Source organism: Drosophila eugracilis, unplaced genomic scaffold (assembly GCF_018153835.1).
Source record: "Drosophila eugracilis isolate 14026-0451.02 unplaced genomic scaffold, ASM1815383v1 contig_401, whole genome shotgun sequence".
Taxonomy (NCBI): domain Eukaryota; kingdom Metazoa; phylum Arthropoda; class Insecta; order Diptera; family Drosophilidae; genus Drosophila; species Drosophila eugracilis.
In genome coordinates, this window is record NW_024573263.1 from 965,408 (window position 1) to 977,040 (window position 11,633).

Here is an 11,633-nt window from a genome sequence, read left to right on the forward strand (position 1 = left end):
TGTCAACGAAAGTGCCAACCCGGGGGCATTCAAACATTTCGCGCCCCATTCCGGAGCGGACTAATCCCCGTCATTGAACTGCACCAGATAGATGCCTCTGCTGCTGCCACAGCGACCAAGATCATGATCAGCGTGGAAATTGCACAAGTCGTATACGGGTCAGTATTTCAAGAGGGAGGCACTATCAGTAGGCTGGCGATCGCCAAGAGACGCGGATCGAAAAAAGTACGGCGTATATTCTGGAAAAAACGGAACTGAGATTAACTGTATGGTGATGTTGGTGCTGGGAGTTTTGTTTGCCTCTATGGTGTTTCTACTAGGCAGAATACAGGCCGGAGATCTACGTGAGTTCCGGGAAATCTTAGCTTCCTTTAAAGAACTAGCCAAAAGGACTAATCATGATAAGAATTGTATTAAATATTCTATCTAGCAGCCTATGAGACCTTAAGAGAGCAGATTATGGAAGCAGAGAGAGTGGCCTCATTAGGTGGCAACATTTGGTTGACTTCCGACGAGGAGAAGGCCAACAGCATACTGATGAACGCCAAGCGGGCGGAGATTGCGGAGGGTCTTAAGACGCCGGAAAAGTACGCTCCAGCGATGCACTTCTTCCAGGGTAGACAGTATGTGCGTCAGAGCGAGGTTTTCAGGATGATTCAGAAGATGCCTAAAGGCGCCTTTTTGCATGGTCATAACACGGGCATGGTGACATCCCGGTGGATTATCCAGAACCTGACCACCACCAACAATCTGTACACCTGCCGCAATGTGGATGGACTGCTAGTTTTCACCTACGATCAAGCTGGATGTCATAGCGAAGTCCAGAATGTGTGCACCGAGAGGATCAATGCCGAAGATCGGGGCAAATATGAGCGTCAGTTGGAGAAGCACATCAATATGCACGGACCAAGGCCTGAAGGTGAAGATACTCTTCGTTAGTTCTGCATAGTTTTTCCTATAAATTTGTTTTCCTTTGCATAGCCCTCTTGCCAAACCGCAAGAAGATTTGGGAACGCTTCGAGAACATCTTCACCACTGTGGATCGTCTCTACAAATACCGACCCACCTATTGCGCCTACCACAAACGACTCCTGGAGGAACTGTGTGAGGACAACATTATCTATGCTGAGATTAGAGCTTCCCTGTCACCTGTTAGTGTTTTTTGTTATAAAATTATTTAAAATATTATATAATTCTGAGGTTAACTTGGTACCAACCTTTTATTCAGCTCTATGACGACAACAATCGCACTCTAAACACTTTGGAGGTGGCCAACGAACTGGAAAGGATTGTGGAGGAGTTCAAGGCTAAGCACCATGATTTCGTGGGTGTCAAAGTGATTTATGCAAAGCGGAATAGAGCCACCGAAGAGGAGATGTTAAGACGCATAACCACTTTTAAACAACTACAGTAAGTTTAAAAATTTATGTTTCTAATTTTATATTAACCTTGGCTTATCCACAGCCATGCCAAGCCAAACTTTGTGATAGGATTCGATTTGATAGGCCAAGAGGATACTGGAGATCCACTGAACAAGTATATAAACCAACTTTCCGATCTTCCCAGTACGGCCAACTACTTCTTCCACGCCGGCGAGACAAGTAAGTAACCCAAAAATAAATTTTCGAATATCTTAACATTATTAAACCCCTAGACTGGAATGGTCGGACGGACTGGAATATGATGGACGCTATTCTCCTGAATACCAAGCGCATAGGACACGCCTTTGCCCTGCCCAAACACCCACAGTTATGGTCCACCATCAAAAAGCGTAACATTGCCATCGAAGTGAACCCCATTTCCAACCAGGTTTTGGGTTTCGTTTGGGATCTGCGAAATCATCCAGCTAGCTTCCTGGTTGCAGAGAACTTCCCCATTGTAATCTCCTCAGACGATCCGGGAGTCTGGGGAGCCAAAGGCCTTAGCTATGATTTTTACTACGCCTTCATGGCCTTGGCTCCGGCGGAAGCAGATCTGCGCTTCCTCAAGCAACTGGCCTTGAATTCCATAAAATACTCTGTTCTAACCTCGGATGAGCGGCGCAAGATCAATCGGGTTTTCCAGCGCAAATGGCAGGAGTTTATTGCAAATATCTTGAATCCAAAGTTCTAAATTAATATAAAAGTCACTAGTCTAAGTCTAGGTGTAATACTGGGTTCTTGGTTAAAAGCTCTTTGGCAAGATTCATCCCATATAAATAGTAAACTAAGAATCTAAACCGTATTGGGGGCAAACCATCCATGGAGGCACTTGGGCACTGGTCCATTGGTATGGAAATCACAACGACCCAGTTCCGTCATCGTTTTGGCACAGAGTACAATAAGGCCAACATAGCGATCATTGAGTCCACCAACAACCATGGAGGCCAGGATGACACCATCATCCTCGGATTGGGGATCTGGTGATGGTACAAAAATGGGTTCACTGGGATACACATTGTCCTCACACCAGGTCAGACAGGATTTCTTCCACACATCCACCTTGATGAGCTGTTAAAATGAAGGATTTAAGAAAGTCTTAGTAAAGAAATCTAAGTACTTACAGTTCCCGGATTTTCTACATCCACATCGGAACTAATGGCGTAGAAGTATCTATAGTTCTTGCCCATGTACTTTTCGTAAAATATCCTGGGCGTCTCACATCCCCAATCGCAGAGCATTTCCGGACGCAGGAAGATTCCGCTCGTTTCCTGGAATGCCTCAGCTTGACTACCTTCTAAGGTCACTAGGTTAATCAAATTCTCCTCATCGTAGCGACTCCGTTTGGCATCTCTTTTGGGACTCTCTTTGCCAGGACTATCCTGCTTGCCATTGGTGGGCATATAGGTAATATCAGCATACTGAGAAACCGAATGCTTCATTGTTCGGGAAATTTGGGGAGAACTCAGACCAGCCAGGGAGAAAGACTTGACCAGACCACGTTTTCCAGATCTTGATGGAGGTATTGTGCCCAAAGGCAGGACAAATCTCAAAGGACGTCCCCGAAAGAGTGTAGCATAATTGGGATTGGTTTGCATATTGGCAATGGCCTCCAGGTACATGCAGTTAATCATCTCGGGATTCCTGTAGCTGCAAATGTCCACCACGACGTGGCCATCCTGCTCAAAGCAGTTGATGATGTGAAGATAGAAGAAGGCTTCCGATTCGTAGGTCTGAACTAACTTTCCTGATACCCTATCTATAAGGTGAAAGAGCGTCGGACGATCCTCAAACCACTTGAGACAGGCGGAGAGATTCTGGTTATTCAACTGAGCTTTTATATACTCCGTTAGGGAAACGGACAGCGGTTGTTCCACAATCACAAAGAAGTGATCCGTCAATCCGAATGTGTGCATGTAACCAGGATGCAGTTTCCAGCGGCATGGCAAAGTGGCCACCACATGAGCATCCTCAAACATCTGACGACCATGTGGAAAGCAGAGTATAGTATAAGCTGGTCCAGATCTGGTCATTGTGGTACCCAGATTGTATACAGTGCCACTGGGCATGACATGGGGGTGTGAAGTGTGGTTCACCACGCCAACAAAGTCGGTGGTGCAGATTCGCGCCTCGGTAGCCAATGTGCAGGGATTTATCCTGAAATATTAAAATTCGTTTTACCCAATCTTCTGTATAATTTTATATAACTAAATCTGATACTAAGGTATATAATTTCTAGTTACCGATGCATAAAAGGTGTCTCAGTAAATGTGTAATACTGGTCTCCAAATGGGTAAATGGAAATCATAGAGTTATCAGTTCCACTGTCCGGTCGAAAAATGGCTGCAAACCTGTCGAAGATTGAGTGACAAGGATCTGGGACAGCTGCAGTTCCAAACTCCGTGACCACAATCCTCTGAGCAGAACGATTCTTCCTGAGGGTTTCCGTATCTACAAAACGATTTTGGTAGGTCACACGGCCATTCTTAATGGCAAACCGATGCAGCAGTGCGGAGCAATCGAATAGATGGCCAAAAGTCATATCCCCCACTTTCCAACTTCCGGGTCCATTGCGCAGCAAACTGCCGCTAATCCATCGGGGGATGTGTCCAGTGTGATGACCTTCGATAGGATCTACTATCTCACGTTCGCAGGATCGCAACCACACATCCGACGAGCAATTGGGATAATGACGTCCACTGCCATCCAGTCGCTCTGATTGGGGATCATTCTGCTGGTCATCGTATTTCACCTGTAAGGTAAAGGAGGGTTGGATTTAACGGTTTTGGCTGCATTGATTGAACGCCCTAAGCCAGCTGCTCTTTTGCCGTGGATTAGCAGGGATTATCCAGCCGGCTAGAGGCCCCACATTTCCCACATTCCAAACATTTCATCAGCTGAAAATTTTCTCAAGGAGCATGATTGGGTCTGGACTACAGTGGTCTCTTAGTATAACAAATTACTCTATATACACAAATGAATCTACACTTTTTTGCAATTAAAAATAGTTTTGTTTCATTTCAAATTCTGTCAGCAAGCTTTATAAACATTTTGGAAATCTTTTATAAAATTTTTAAAAATTCTTTAGTTTGAAATCGAGTTGTGGATAATTTGTCTATTAACTGACCGCAAAGAAATCGCGCATAAAGCTCTTGAAGACACCAGCAGCCATAATCCAAGTGTGAGTCCCGGGGACCTCCTTAGGCTAGAGTCAAGGTAGTTCAACTTGTGTATGATGCAATAGTCCAAAACGAACGATTTCACGTGGCCGGTCCGCTTGCAATGAGAACCGAACGACAACTGGCAAGTGCTCCGCGGGGTTCGCACCTAGTCACTTTTAAGGTGGGGGTTGGATGGATGGATGGGCCATGTGGATGGAGAAGGCGGCCAATTGGAGGCAACCGGCCCGGCATTATTCATAATTTTGATTGACAGTCGACGTAGCCACGCCGGTGGAATACGACCATTGACGACAAACTGAGACCCATTGCAATGGGCAAATGGTGCAAAGACAAGTGGCTCAGCATTTTTGCCGCTTCGGCAAACCAGAAGCGGGAGAGGGTGTTTCTAGAGGCTAAACTATATGTAGAACTAACCAACATTTTGTGGTGCTTGCCGTCGAGCAGGGAAATCTAATACACCCCACTGACTGACTTTTTCGACTGACCTTGCTCCAAAGTAACTGAGTATCTTGTATCTTCCACAGAAACAGAAGCCAAACCGATAGTCAAACGGGTCTCCAAACGAGATGATGAAGTAAGTACCGACTTACCCTAAGCTCTTAATCTGCTTGTGGATTGCGGATTGCCCAGACTTAAGTTCACGATCAAATCAATTACGGTTCTGGGGGACATATACATAGGCCTTTTTATCTATTCCCATTTATTCAGATGTATAATGTATGGCTGAGCAGGTGCATCGTTCTCAAAAGCTGCCGCTTCCTGAGGTAATAAATTGATTTCAATTTTGAATCCAATGCAGTTGCAGCTGGAAATTTAATTGAATCATTGGAAAGCTTAGAGAATGAACGACTTAGTTTACACTTATTTATAATTGCAATTTACTCGAATTTTTCATAAATTTTGATTTAAAACGACTTGGAATTTTATTTTTGGAAATTTTAAAAATAAACTTAATTATTTAATAAGCGTAGTTTTTTATGTTTCCATTTTAGAAAAAATATGATTTTTTTAAGAAATATAACTTTAAAACCTTTATTGATTATAATAATAATTAACTATTTACCATTTTTTGTTTAAAACTTACTTTAGATGAGATATAAAATATATATCGGATTCATTATTTGTGTTAGGTAAGGTAGTACGAAGTGGTTTTTAACTAAATATATTGAATTTCATAAAATGAACATATACGAAGTAACGGTTTTGATTTAAAAATTAATTACCGTTCAAAATCAATTTTGCACTCCGACCAGTGTTGAAAAACGCACGCCGAACAGCTGACTGCTGACAGTGAGCCAAAAATAAAACGACGCAAAACCTGGACAAAACCGAATTCACCTGTATTTCGGTGGCTATTTCTCGTTCCACTAACCCATTTATTCCGTTATCCTTACCAGCTTTGGAGGTTCGGAGGACGTAGATTTTAGCTCTTTTCACGGAGCCCAGGGATGTGACCAGGCATCCGCTTTCGGCGGCGACTTTAACATTGGCCACTCTTGCTTCACCCATTACGGCAGCTGTCCCGACGAAATGAGCGACAGGATAGGACGTGGAAGGGGTCGACCCAGCGCTAGAGTCAACTCCACTGCCAGTAGGATTCCCCGGTCCGCCCAGAGTCCTCGCCAAACGCCCGTAGTTCACTCACCCAAGCCAAACTACTCATTTCGACCAGTTTTCCATGAGAGGAGCAATCACGAGGATAACCAAGTTCTTAACCAGCAGCTATGGAAACTTGCCCGAAAAACGGGCACCCTGAATCTTTCCAACAAAGGATTGGCCAGAGGTAAGTCCAAAAGGTAGAACAAGTTATGTAGTTGAAACTCTGTAACTCAAAGTTTAAAAATCCGTTAAATTGAATATTTAAATATGTTGAATCTAAAAATTTTATATCATGATTTTTCAATTTCTTTCTAATAAGGTTTTATGTTGTATAAAATAAATCTTTTATTTTAAATTTTTATTTTATATTATAAGGGCTAAATCACAAATAACTTGAGTCACAGAGTTTCTACAGTATTATCCAGTTAAAAGTAGCTACATTTCGGGGCTTATAAGCAGTAGTGACCCAGGACCAACTGCGTCGCTGGAAGTCCAAGGTCACTCCGCGAACACCTCAGCAGAGGTGTGAACAATGGAGTCCCGGCCTCGTTGACAGCAGCGCCTTGTGGTTCCAGTTCATGTGAGGTAATAGCGACTCGATATCGATCTCGAACTTGACCTTGAAGGCGGACCTAAAAAGGCATCAAACATATTTTCCGCTTCACTGGACGGCATCCGCGCATCAAGACGACCCATAAAGGTGCTTCAGGGGTGCGTTCACGAACCCAGTCATAGCTCGGTTCAGTCTTCCCAGTGAACTGATCGACACCGGTTGTGTGACGCTAGTGAACCATCTCCCAAGATTGCGTCCTCCAGGAAAAAGCTCACCTCGTTCTGCATGTGCGGTCCTTATCCGCGGAGACGACGCTACTATCAGATTCGTGAATTTCAGATGGCCTCCTCGGCGGACGAGCTGGAGAGCGAGGATCCAGATGATGAGTTGGAACTGGATGAACCTGAGCCTCCGCCTTGTACTGAAACCTGTAGTGTAGTGATTTCCCAGGATATGCGTTCTCTAATTGATTCCAAATCTTTTTAATTTCAGTGCCCGAACGACTCTACGACATCAACGAAGCAGATGCGGATAGCAAGGCTGTAAATCTGGAGCAGCTGTCGATAAAAGAGGAGGATGCCTGGTGGAACCAAGTGCCATTAAACAACCTCGACCTCAGCTCCAACACCTTAACGCACATATCGCCGAAGATCGAAAATCTGCAGTCCCTGACCGTGCTCACAGTAAGGATTTCTTATTTAATTCCAGTTCCGTAAATATTTAAATCATTTATTTTAGCTGCATGATAATGCTTTAGTGGAGCTACCTCCGGAAATTGGGAAGCTGGAAAAGCTTATGCGTCTGAATGTTAGCCACAACAAGATCAGCGAGCTACCCCGTGAGATCTATAGCTTACCAGAGCTGCGACATCTTAACATCTCGTACAATGAGTTCAAAGAAATCGATCCAGACATTAGTGACCTTCACATGCTTGAATTTCTGGTAAGTTACGATAGAGACATTATAGCTTATAAAAACTAATATGTAATAGAAGAGAAATGCCTAAACTTCCAATATAACTAATAATTATTTGTCAAAAAAACAGTTCTTGGATTTTACAAAAATTAAGTCCAAGATACCTTAGATTTATATACGATTTGGTTGTGGCGTTTTATCTGACTAATCCCATCCTATATATTCCCCTGTAACCAACTTGCTTCCTAACATAAAATTGTAACCAAAGGATGGCGGGCATAACAATATTCAATCCCTGCCCGGCGGCATTGGGTTCCTGGTGCGTCTAACTGCGCTCTTGTTGCCCTATAATCACATCAAGGAACTGCCGCCCGATCTTGTTAACATGCGCTGTAAGTGCTTCTCCCTCCTTAACTACTAGTTAATCCAAGTGTATTGAATATATGTTTAGCTTTACAAAAAATTGATCTGATGCAAAATGATTTGACCTGCCTGCCGGAAGATATGGGTCTGCTGCGGAAGCTAGAGTGCCTTTATCTGCAGCATAATGATATTCAGGAACTGCCTGATTTCGAAGGGAACGAGACACTGAACGAGCTTCATGCCAGCAATAATTATATAAAGGTAACTCCAGATTCTTTATCAAAATTATTTACTTACATTATTACTTACATTATTTACTTACTTATACCCATTTCAGATTATACCGAAGGCTATGTGTAGCAACTTGCCCCACCTGAAAATACTCGATCTGCGAGATAACAAGATCACAGAATTACCCGACGAGCTGTGCCTGCTGCGGAATTTGAATCGCTTGGATGTGTCCAACAATACGATTAGCGTGCTGCCAGTCACCTTGTCATCGTTGGCCCACTTGATCAGCCTACAGGTTGAGGGAAATCCCATAAAGATGATCAGACGCGACATACTGCAATGTGGAACGTCGAGAATTTTGAAGACGCTGCACGAGAGAGCGCTAGCCAAGTCCAGGGAGGAGGGAGGTGGATCCGATGGTGCCTTCTCATCAGCGGGCATCAGTGTTACCCGATTGCGTGGTGGAGAATCGGACTCCGGAGAAATGCCTGGAAACTTTCCGGATAGGTATGCGTATAGAATTTTTTTTCAGCCCAGTCAGCACATTGATCTCCGCCGCAGTAGCTATCCCCCACAACATCAACAGCAAGATCTTGGACACGAATGCCAATTTTCATATCCATGCCAGCAGCAAATGCAGCAGAACTTTTGTGTATATGAGCCGCTAAGGAATTGCCCGGAGTATAATCCCCAGACCCAGGGCCAAATATATGAACCTGAGAGCTACCAGCAGCAGCATCAAAATGGCAATATCCGATCTCTTTTCGTTCAGCAGCAGCAGCAGCGACTAGAAAATCCATTTCCCAAATGCTTTATGTATCAGCAACAGCAGCAACAGCAACAGTTTTTCCATGGGCAGAATGAATCCTCTCGCTTAGCAGTGCATCCACGTTGGGTGTAGTGTATCACCAAGTTCCAAGATTTACACTTATGTCTTATTATGTAGTGTCGTTTTAAGTACTTATTTAAATCTTTCCTTTATCTTACAGATACAAATTGCGTCATACACGTACATTAGCTGTCAATCTGGAGGAACTAACTGAAGTTCCCGATCAGGTGTTCCAGATAGCCAGAGATGAAGGAGTCCATGTGGTGGACTTTGCGCGCAATCAGCTGAGTACCTTGCCCAATGGGTATGATATAAAGTGTGTTCAGTATCTAGAATTTCATTGCTATAATATGGATTTCTTTTTAGACTGCAACATATGAAAGATCTGGTTACGGAGCTTGTTGTGTCCAACAATCTCATCGGATATGTGCCACAGTTTATCTCTCAGTTTACACGTATTTCGTTTTTGAACTTGTCTAACAATCTGTTGAATGACCTGCCCAAAGAGTTCGGTGTCTTGAACACTCTGCGTGAACTAAACATTGCGAATAATCGGTGGGTATTTGGACGAATGGGTTATTCATTATATTAATACAATTCTTTACGCAATATGTTATATTCCTTTTCAGCTTTCAGTTCATTCCCAACTGTGTATACGAGTTGCAAGGTCTGGAGATTCTCATTGCCAGTGAGAACCACATCAAAATGTTAAATGTTTCGGGTTTAAAAACCATGCCTCGCTTGAGTACATTGGATTTGCGTAATAATGATATTGATAGTGTACCGCCAATATTGGGAAATTTAACCAACATAACGTAAGACCCTGAATGAATATTAATACATTTATATATGCTGCAAACTATTTATCTTTCTTTCAGCCACTTGGAACTGGTTGGCAATCCCTTTCGTCAGCCCCGCCATCAGATCCTGATGAAGGGCACGGATGCTATCATGTCCTATTTACGAGATCGTATACCCACATAGAAGAGCAATCTACACAGTTTTTTAGAAACACTTCACTAGCAATATGTTTATTTTGACAAAAAGCTTAATGGAAATTAATAGATACACTCGACCATGCCCACACACAACCCACTATCGTTTCTGGGTTGGTTGTGTGTGGACAAGGACGAGTAGTGACCAGACAAGTACAACATAAGGTCACATCCACCAACTGAACTAGTCGCAATACCTAACACATTGTTAATTCTGGCTGAGCATCTGCAATAAATGGGAATAGAAAATAAAGTAACTATTTACTTCTGTTCCACCACTTCGCTTCGCAGGCGCTTGGCAAGATTGCGTCTGAGTTGGAGGGCAGCGTTCTCTTCCGCCTCCAGAGGTGCTGGCATCGAAAGTTCTTTGGTCTGGTCCCCCATTCTCTAGCAGTTGTTGGGCCACTAAAGCGGAGCTGGGACGTGCTCCTTCTGGAGCATGTGGAGTACCCCGCGACATGGTCTCTTGCAATTGCTTCGCTCGCGTCTGCTTCTTTATCTCCACAATCTTGTCTCGCTGCTGGCGCAGGTACTCCTGTCGCGATACCACATCATTGGGGTCCACATGATCCTCCTGTTCGAAGAACAGATTCAAGCGCTGAAACTTGTCATTAACGAGTTCCATGTTGGGCTCCTGGTCTGGGGTTAAAGCCGCTTCCGGACTCTCTAGTTCGTCAGCCACCGTTTTTGCTATCATTTGATCCACCTCGGAGGCGGTATCACTACAGGTTAACAAATATATTTAAATAATTATTGTATTCCAAAATTTGTTTAAGTAGAATCAAACCAAAATGCAATAAAAAAAATGTTAAAACAATCTTGGAAATACCTTTTCGCATAGTGCGAAAATAAAACAATTGCATAAGACGGGTTTACAGACATGTCACCCATACCCACCCTGGATCCGAGCAAGCGTCAGCGCTGTGGTCGTCCCCCTCATCGGCGGCACTTTGGGCTAATTGATTTTTCTCGATGAGATCGAGGGCCTGTAACTGTAGCTCCACATTACGTTGCGTCATCATACGTATGAATATCTTAAGGTCGTTGGCGGCCCAAATCTGGAATATTTTTCCTCGTAGACTTTACTCCCTAAGAAACTACAAATAAACTTACCTGTTGGAACAGCACCTGGTGGAACTGGAAGGGATTTTCGCCCTGACCCTGCTGCCGACCCTCAAGACATGCCATTTCAAATTGCTCTGGAGAAATCTGCATCTCCTCCATAAAGCTGCCCAGCATGTAATCTACCAGATTTTTGTATTCCTCATGGATCTGCAGAATGTCTGGGTTGTTCTCATCCAACTGCAGGTTGGGATCGAAGACTGCACCAAGTCAATTGTGTTACTTACTGCTGATTTCAAGATCAGAATCGATTCTCACCTAAGGACTTTTGCTCGATAAAAGTCTGGAGCGGAGCATTCCAAATTGGTCCGTGCAGAAAGCACACCAGCGAATCAAATACCCAGGAGTCTTCCATCGACATTTTCGCTATAACTCAAAGAAGTGACTAAACCTAAAAGTTTAGTCAACATTTGCAGGAAACATTTG

At 43.6% G+C, this 11,633-nt stretch overlaps 4 protein-coding genes across 14 annotated transcripts; 2 read left to right on the plus strand and 2 right to left on the minus strand.

The window, feature by feature from the left end:
• Positions 1-155: 155 nt before the first annotated feature.
• On the plus strand, positions 156-2,212 carry LOC108116979 (adenosine deaminase 2). 2 transcript variants are annotated; one of them, XM_017229140.2, is made up of 6 exons: positions 156-344; positions 431-919; positions 982-1,151; positions 1,229-1,410; positions 1,465-1,601; positions 1,655-2,212. In XM_017229140.2, the coding sequence occupies exons 1-6, from the start codon at positions 269-271 to the stop codon at positions 2,110-2,112; spliced, it is 1,512 nt and encodes a 503-aa protein (XP_017084629.1). In that variant the 5' UTR covers positions 156-268; the 3' UTR covers positions 2,113-2,212. The 2 variants fall into 2 exon arrangements, with proteins under 2 accessions (XP_017084629.1, XP_017084630.1); XM_017229141.2 differs by having other exon boundaries at positions 157-344; positions 434-919.
• LOC108116978 (carotenoid isomerooxygenase) lies at positions 2,052-4,699 on the minus strand. Its single transcript, XM_017229139.2, has 4 exons — positions 4,546-4,699; positions 3,662-4,170; positions 2,543-3,575; positions 2,052-2,489 (listed from the first exon to the last, which is right to left on the minus strand). Exons 1-4 carry the CDS (start codon positions 4,588-4,590, stop codon positions 2,214-2,216), a joined length of 1,863 nt encoding a protein of 620 aa, XP_017084628.2. The 5' UTR covers positions 4,591-4,699; the 3' UTR covers positions 2,052-2,213.
• Positions 4,700-5,347: 648 nt separating this feature from the next.
• Positions 5,348-10,337, plus strand: LOC108116907 (leucine-rich repeat-containing protein 40). Of its 10 annotated transcripts, none has more exons than XM_017229023.2 (11): positions 5,903-6,383; positions 7,245-7,435; positions 7,491-7,694; positions 7,936-8,059; positions 8,119-8,291; positions 8,368-8,768; positions 8,823-9,158; positions 9,251-9,394; positions 9,457-9,645; positions 9,720-9,905; positions 9,969-10,337. In XM_017229023.2, exons 1-11 carry the CDS (start codon positions 6,131-6,133, stop codon positions 10,072-10,074), a joined length of 2,307 nt encoding a protein of 768 aa, XP_017084512.2. In that variant the 5' UTR covers positions 5,903-6,130; the 3' UTR covers positions 10,075-10,337. The 10 variants fall into 10 exon arrangements, 9 of the variants coding, with proteins under 9 accessions (XP_017084517.2, XP_017084518.2, XP_017084512.2 ...); XM_017229024.2 differs by having other exon boundaries at positions 5,998-6,383; positions 8,826-9,158; XM_017229025.2 differs by lacking the exon at positions 5,903-6,383 and adding an exon at positions 6,929-7,182.
• On the minus strand, positions 10,092-11,621 carry LOC108116908 (cilia- and flagella-associated protein 36). Its single transcript, XM_017229033.2, is given in 5 exon segments — positions 10,092-10,460; positions 10,462-10,807; positions 10,983-11,143; positions 11,199-11,407; positions 11,466-11,621. Coding segments are annotated over 5 exon segments (933 nt in total). The 5' UTR covers positions 11,569-11,621; the 3' UTR covers positions 10,092-10,346.
• Between the last annotated feature and the right edge of the window lie 12 nt (positions 11,622-11,633).

What these genes read in the sequence shown, in the direction of transcription:
- LOC108116978 (XM_017229139.2), bottom strand. Translation starts at nt 4,590, where the DNA reads ATGGCTGCTGGTGTCTTCAAGAGCTTTATGCGCGATTTCTTTGCG. An exon ending in TTATGCGCGATTTCTTTGCG is followed by an intron (nt 4,171 to 4,545) that starts GTCAGTTAATAG and finishes TTTACCTTACAG; the next exon opens with GTGAAATACGATGACCAGCA. An exon ending in ATGTAGAAAATCCGGGAACT is followed by an intron (nt 2,490 to 2,542) that starts GTAAGTACTTAG and finishes TCATTTTAACAG; the next exon opens with CTCATCAAGGTGGATGTGTG.
- LOC108116979 (XM_017229140.2), top strand. Translation starts at nt 269, where the DNA reads ATGGTGATGTTGGTGCTGGGAGTTTTGTTTGCCTCTATGGTGTTTCTA. An exon ending in AATACAGGCCGGAGATCTAC is followed by an intron (nt 345 to 430) that starts GTGAGTTCCGGG and finishes TATTCTATCTAG; the next exon opens with CAGCCTATGAGACCTTAAGA. An exon ending in TTAGAGCTTCCCTGTCACCT is followed by an intron (nt 1,152 to 1,228) that starts GTTAGTGTTTTT and finishes CCTTTTATTCAG; the next exon opens with CTCTATGACGACAACAATCG.
- LOC108116907 (XM_017229023.2), top strand. Translation starts at nt 6,131, where the DNA reads ATGAGCGACAGGATAGGACGTGGAAGGGGTCGACCCAGCGCTAGAGTC. An exon ending in TTCACATGCTTGAATTTCTG is followed by an intron (nt 7,695 to 7,935) that starts GTAAGTTACGAT and finishes TTGTAACCAAAG; the next exon opens with GATGGCGGGCATAACAATAT. An exon ending in CTAAACATTGCGAATAATCG is followed by an intron (nt 9,646 to 9,719) that starts GTGGGTATTTGG and finishes ATTCCTTTTCAG; the next exon opens with CTTTCAGTTCATTCCCAACT.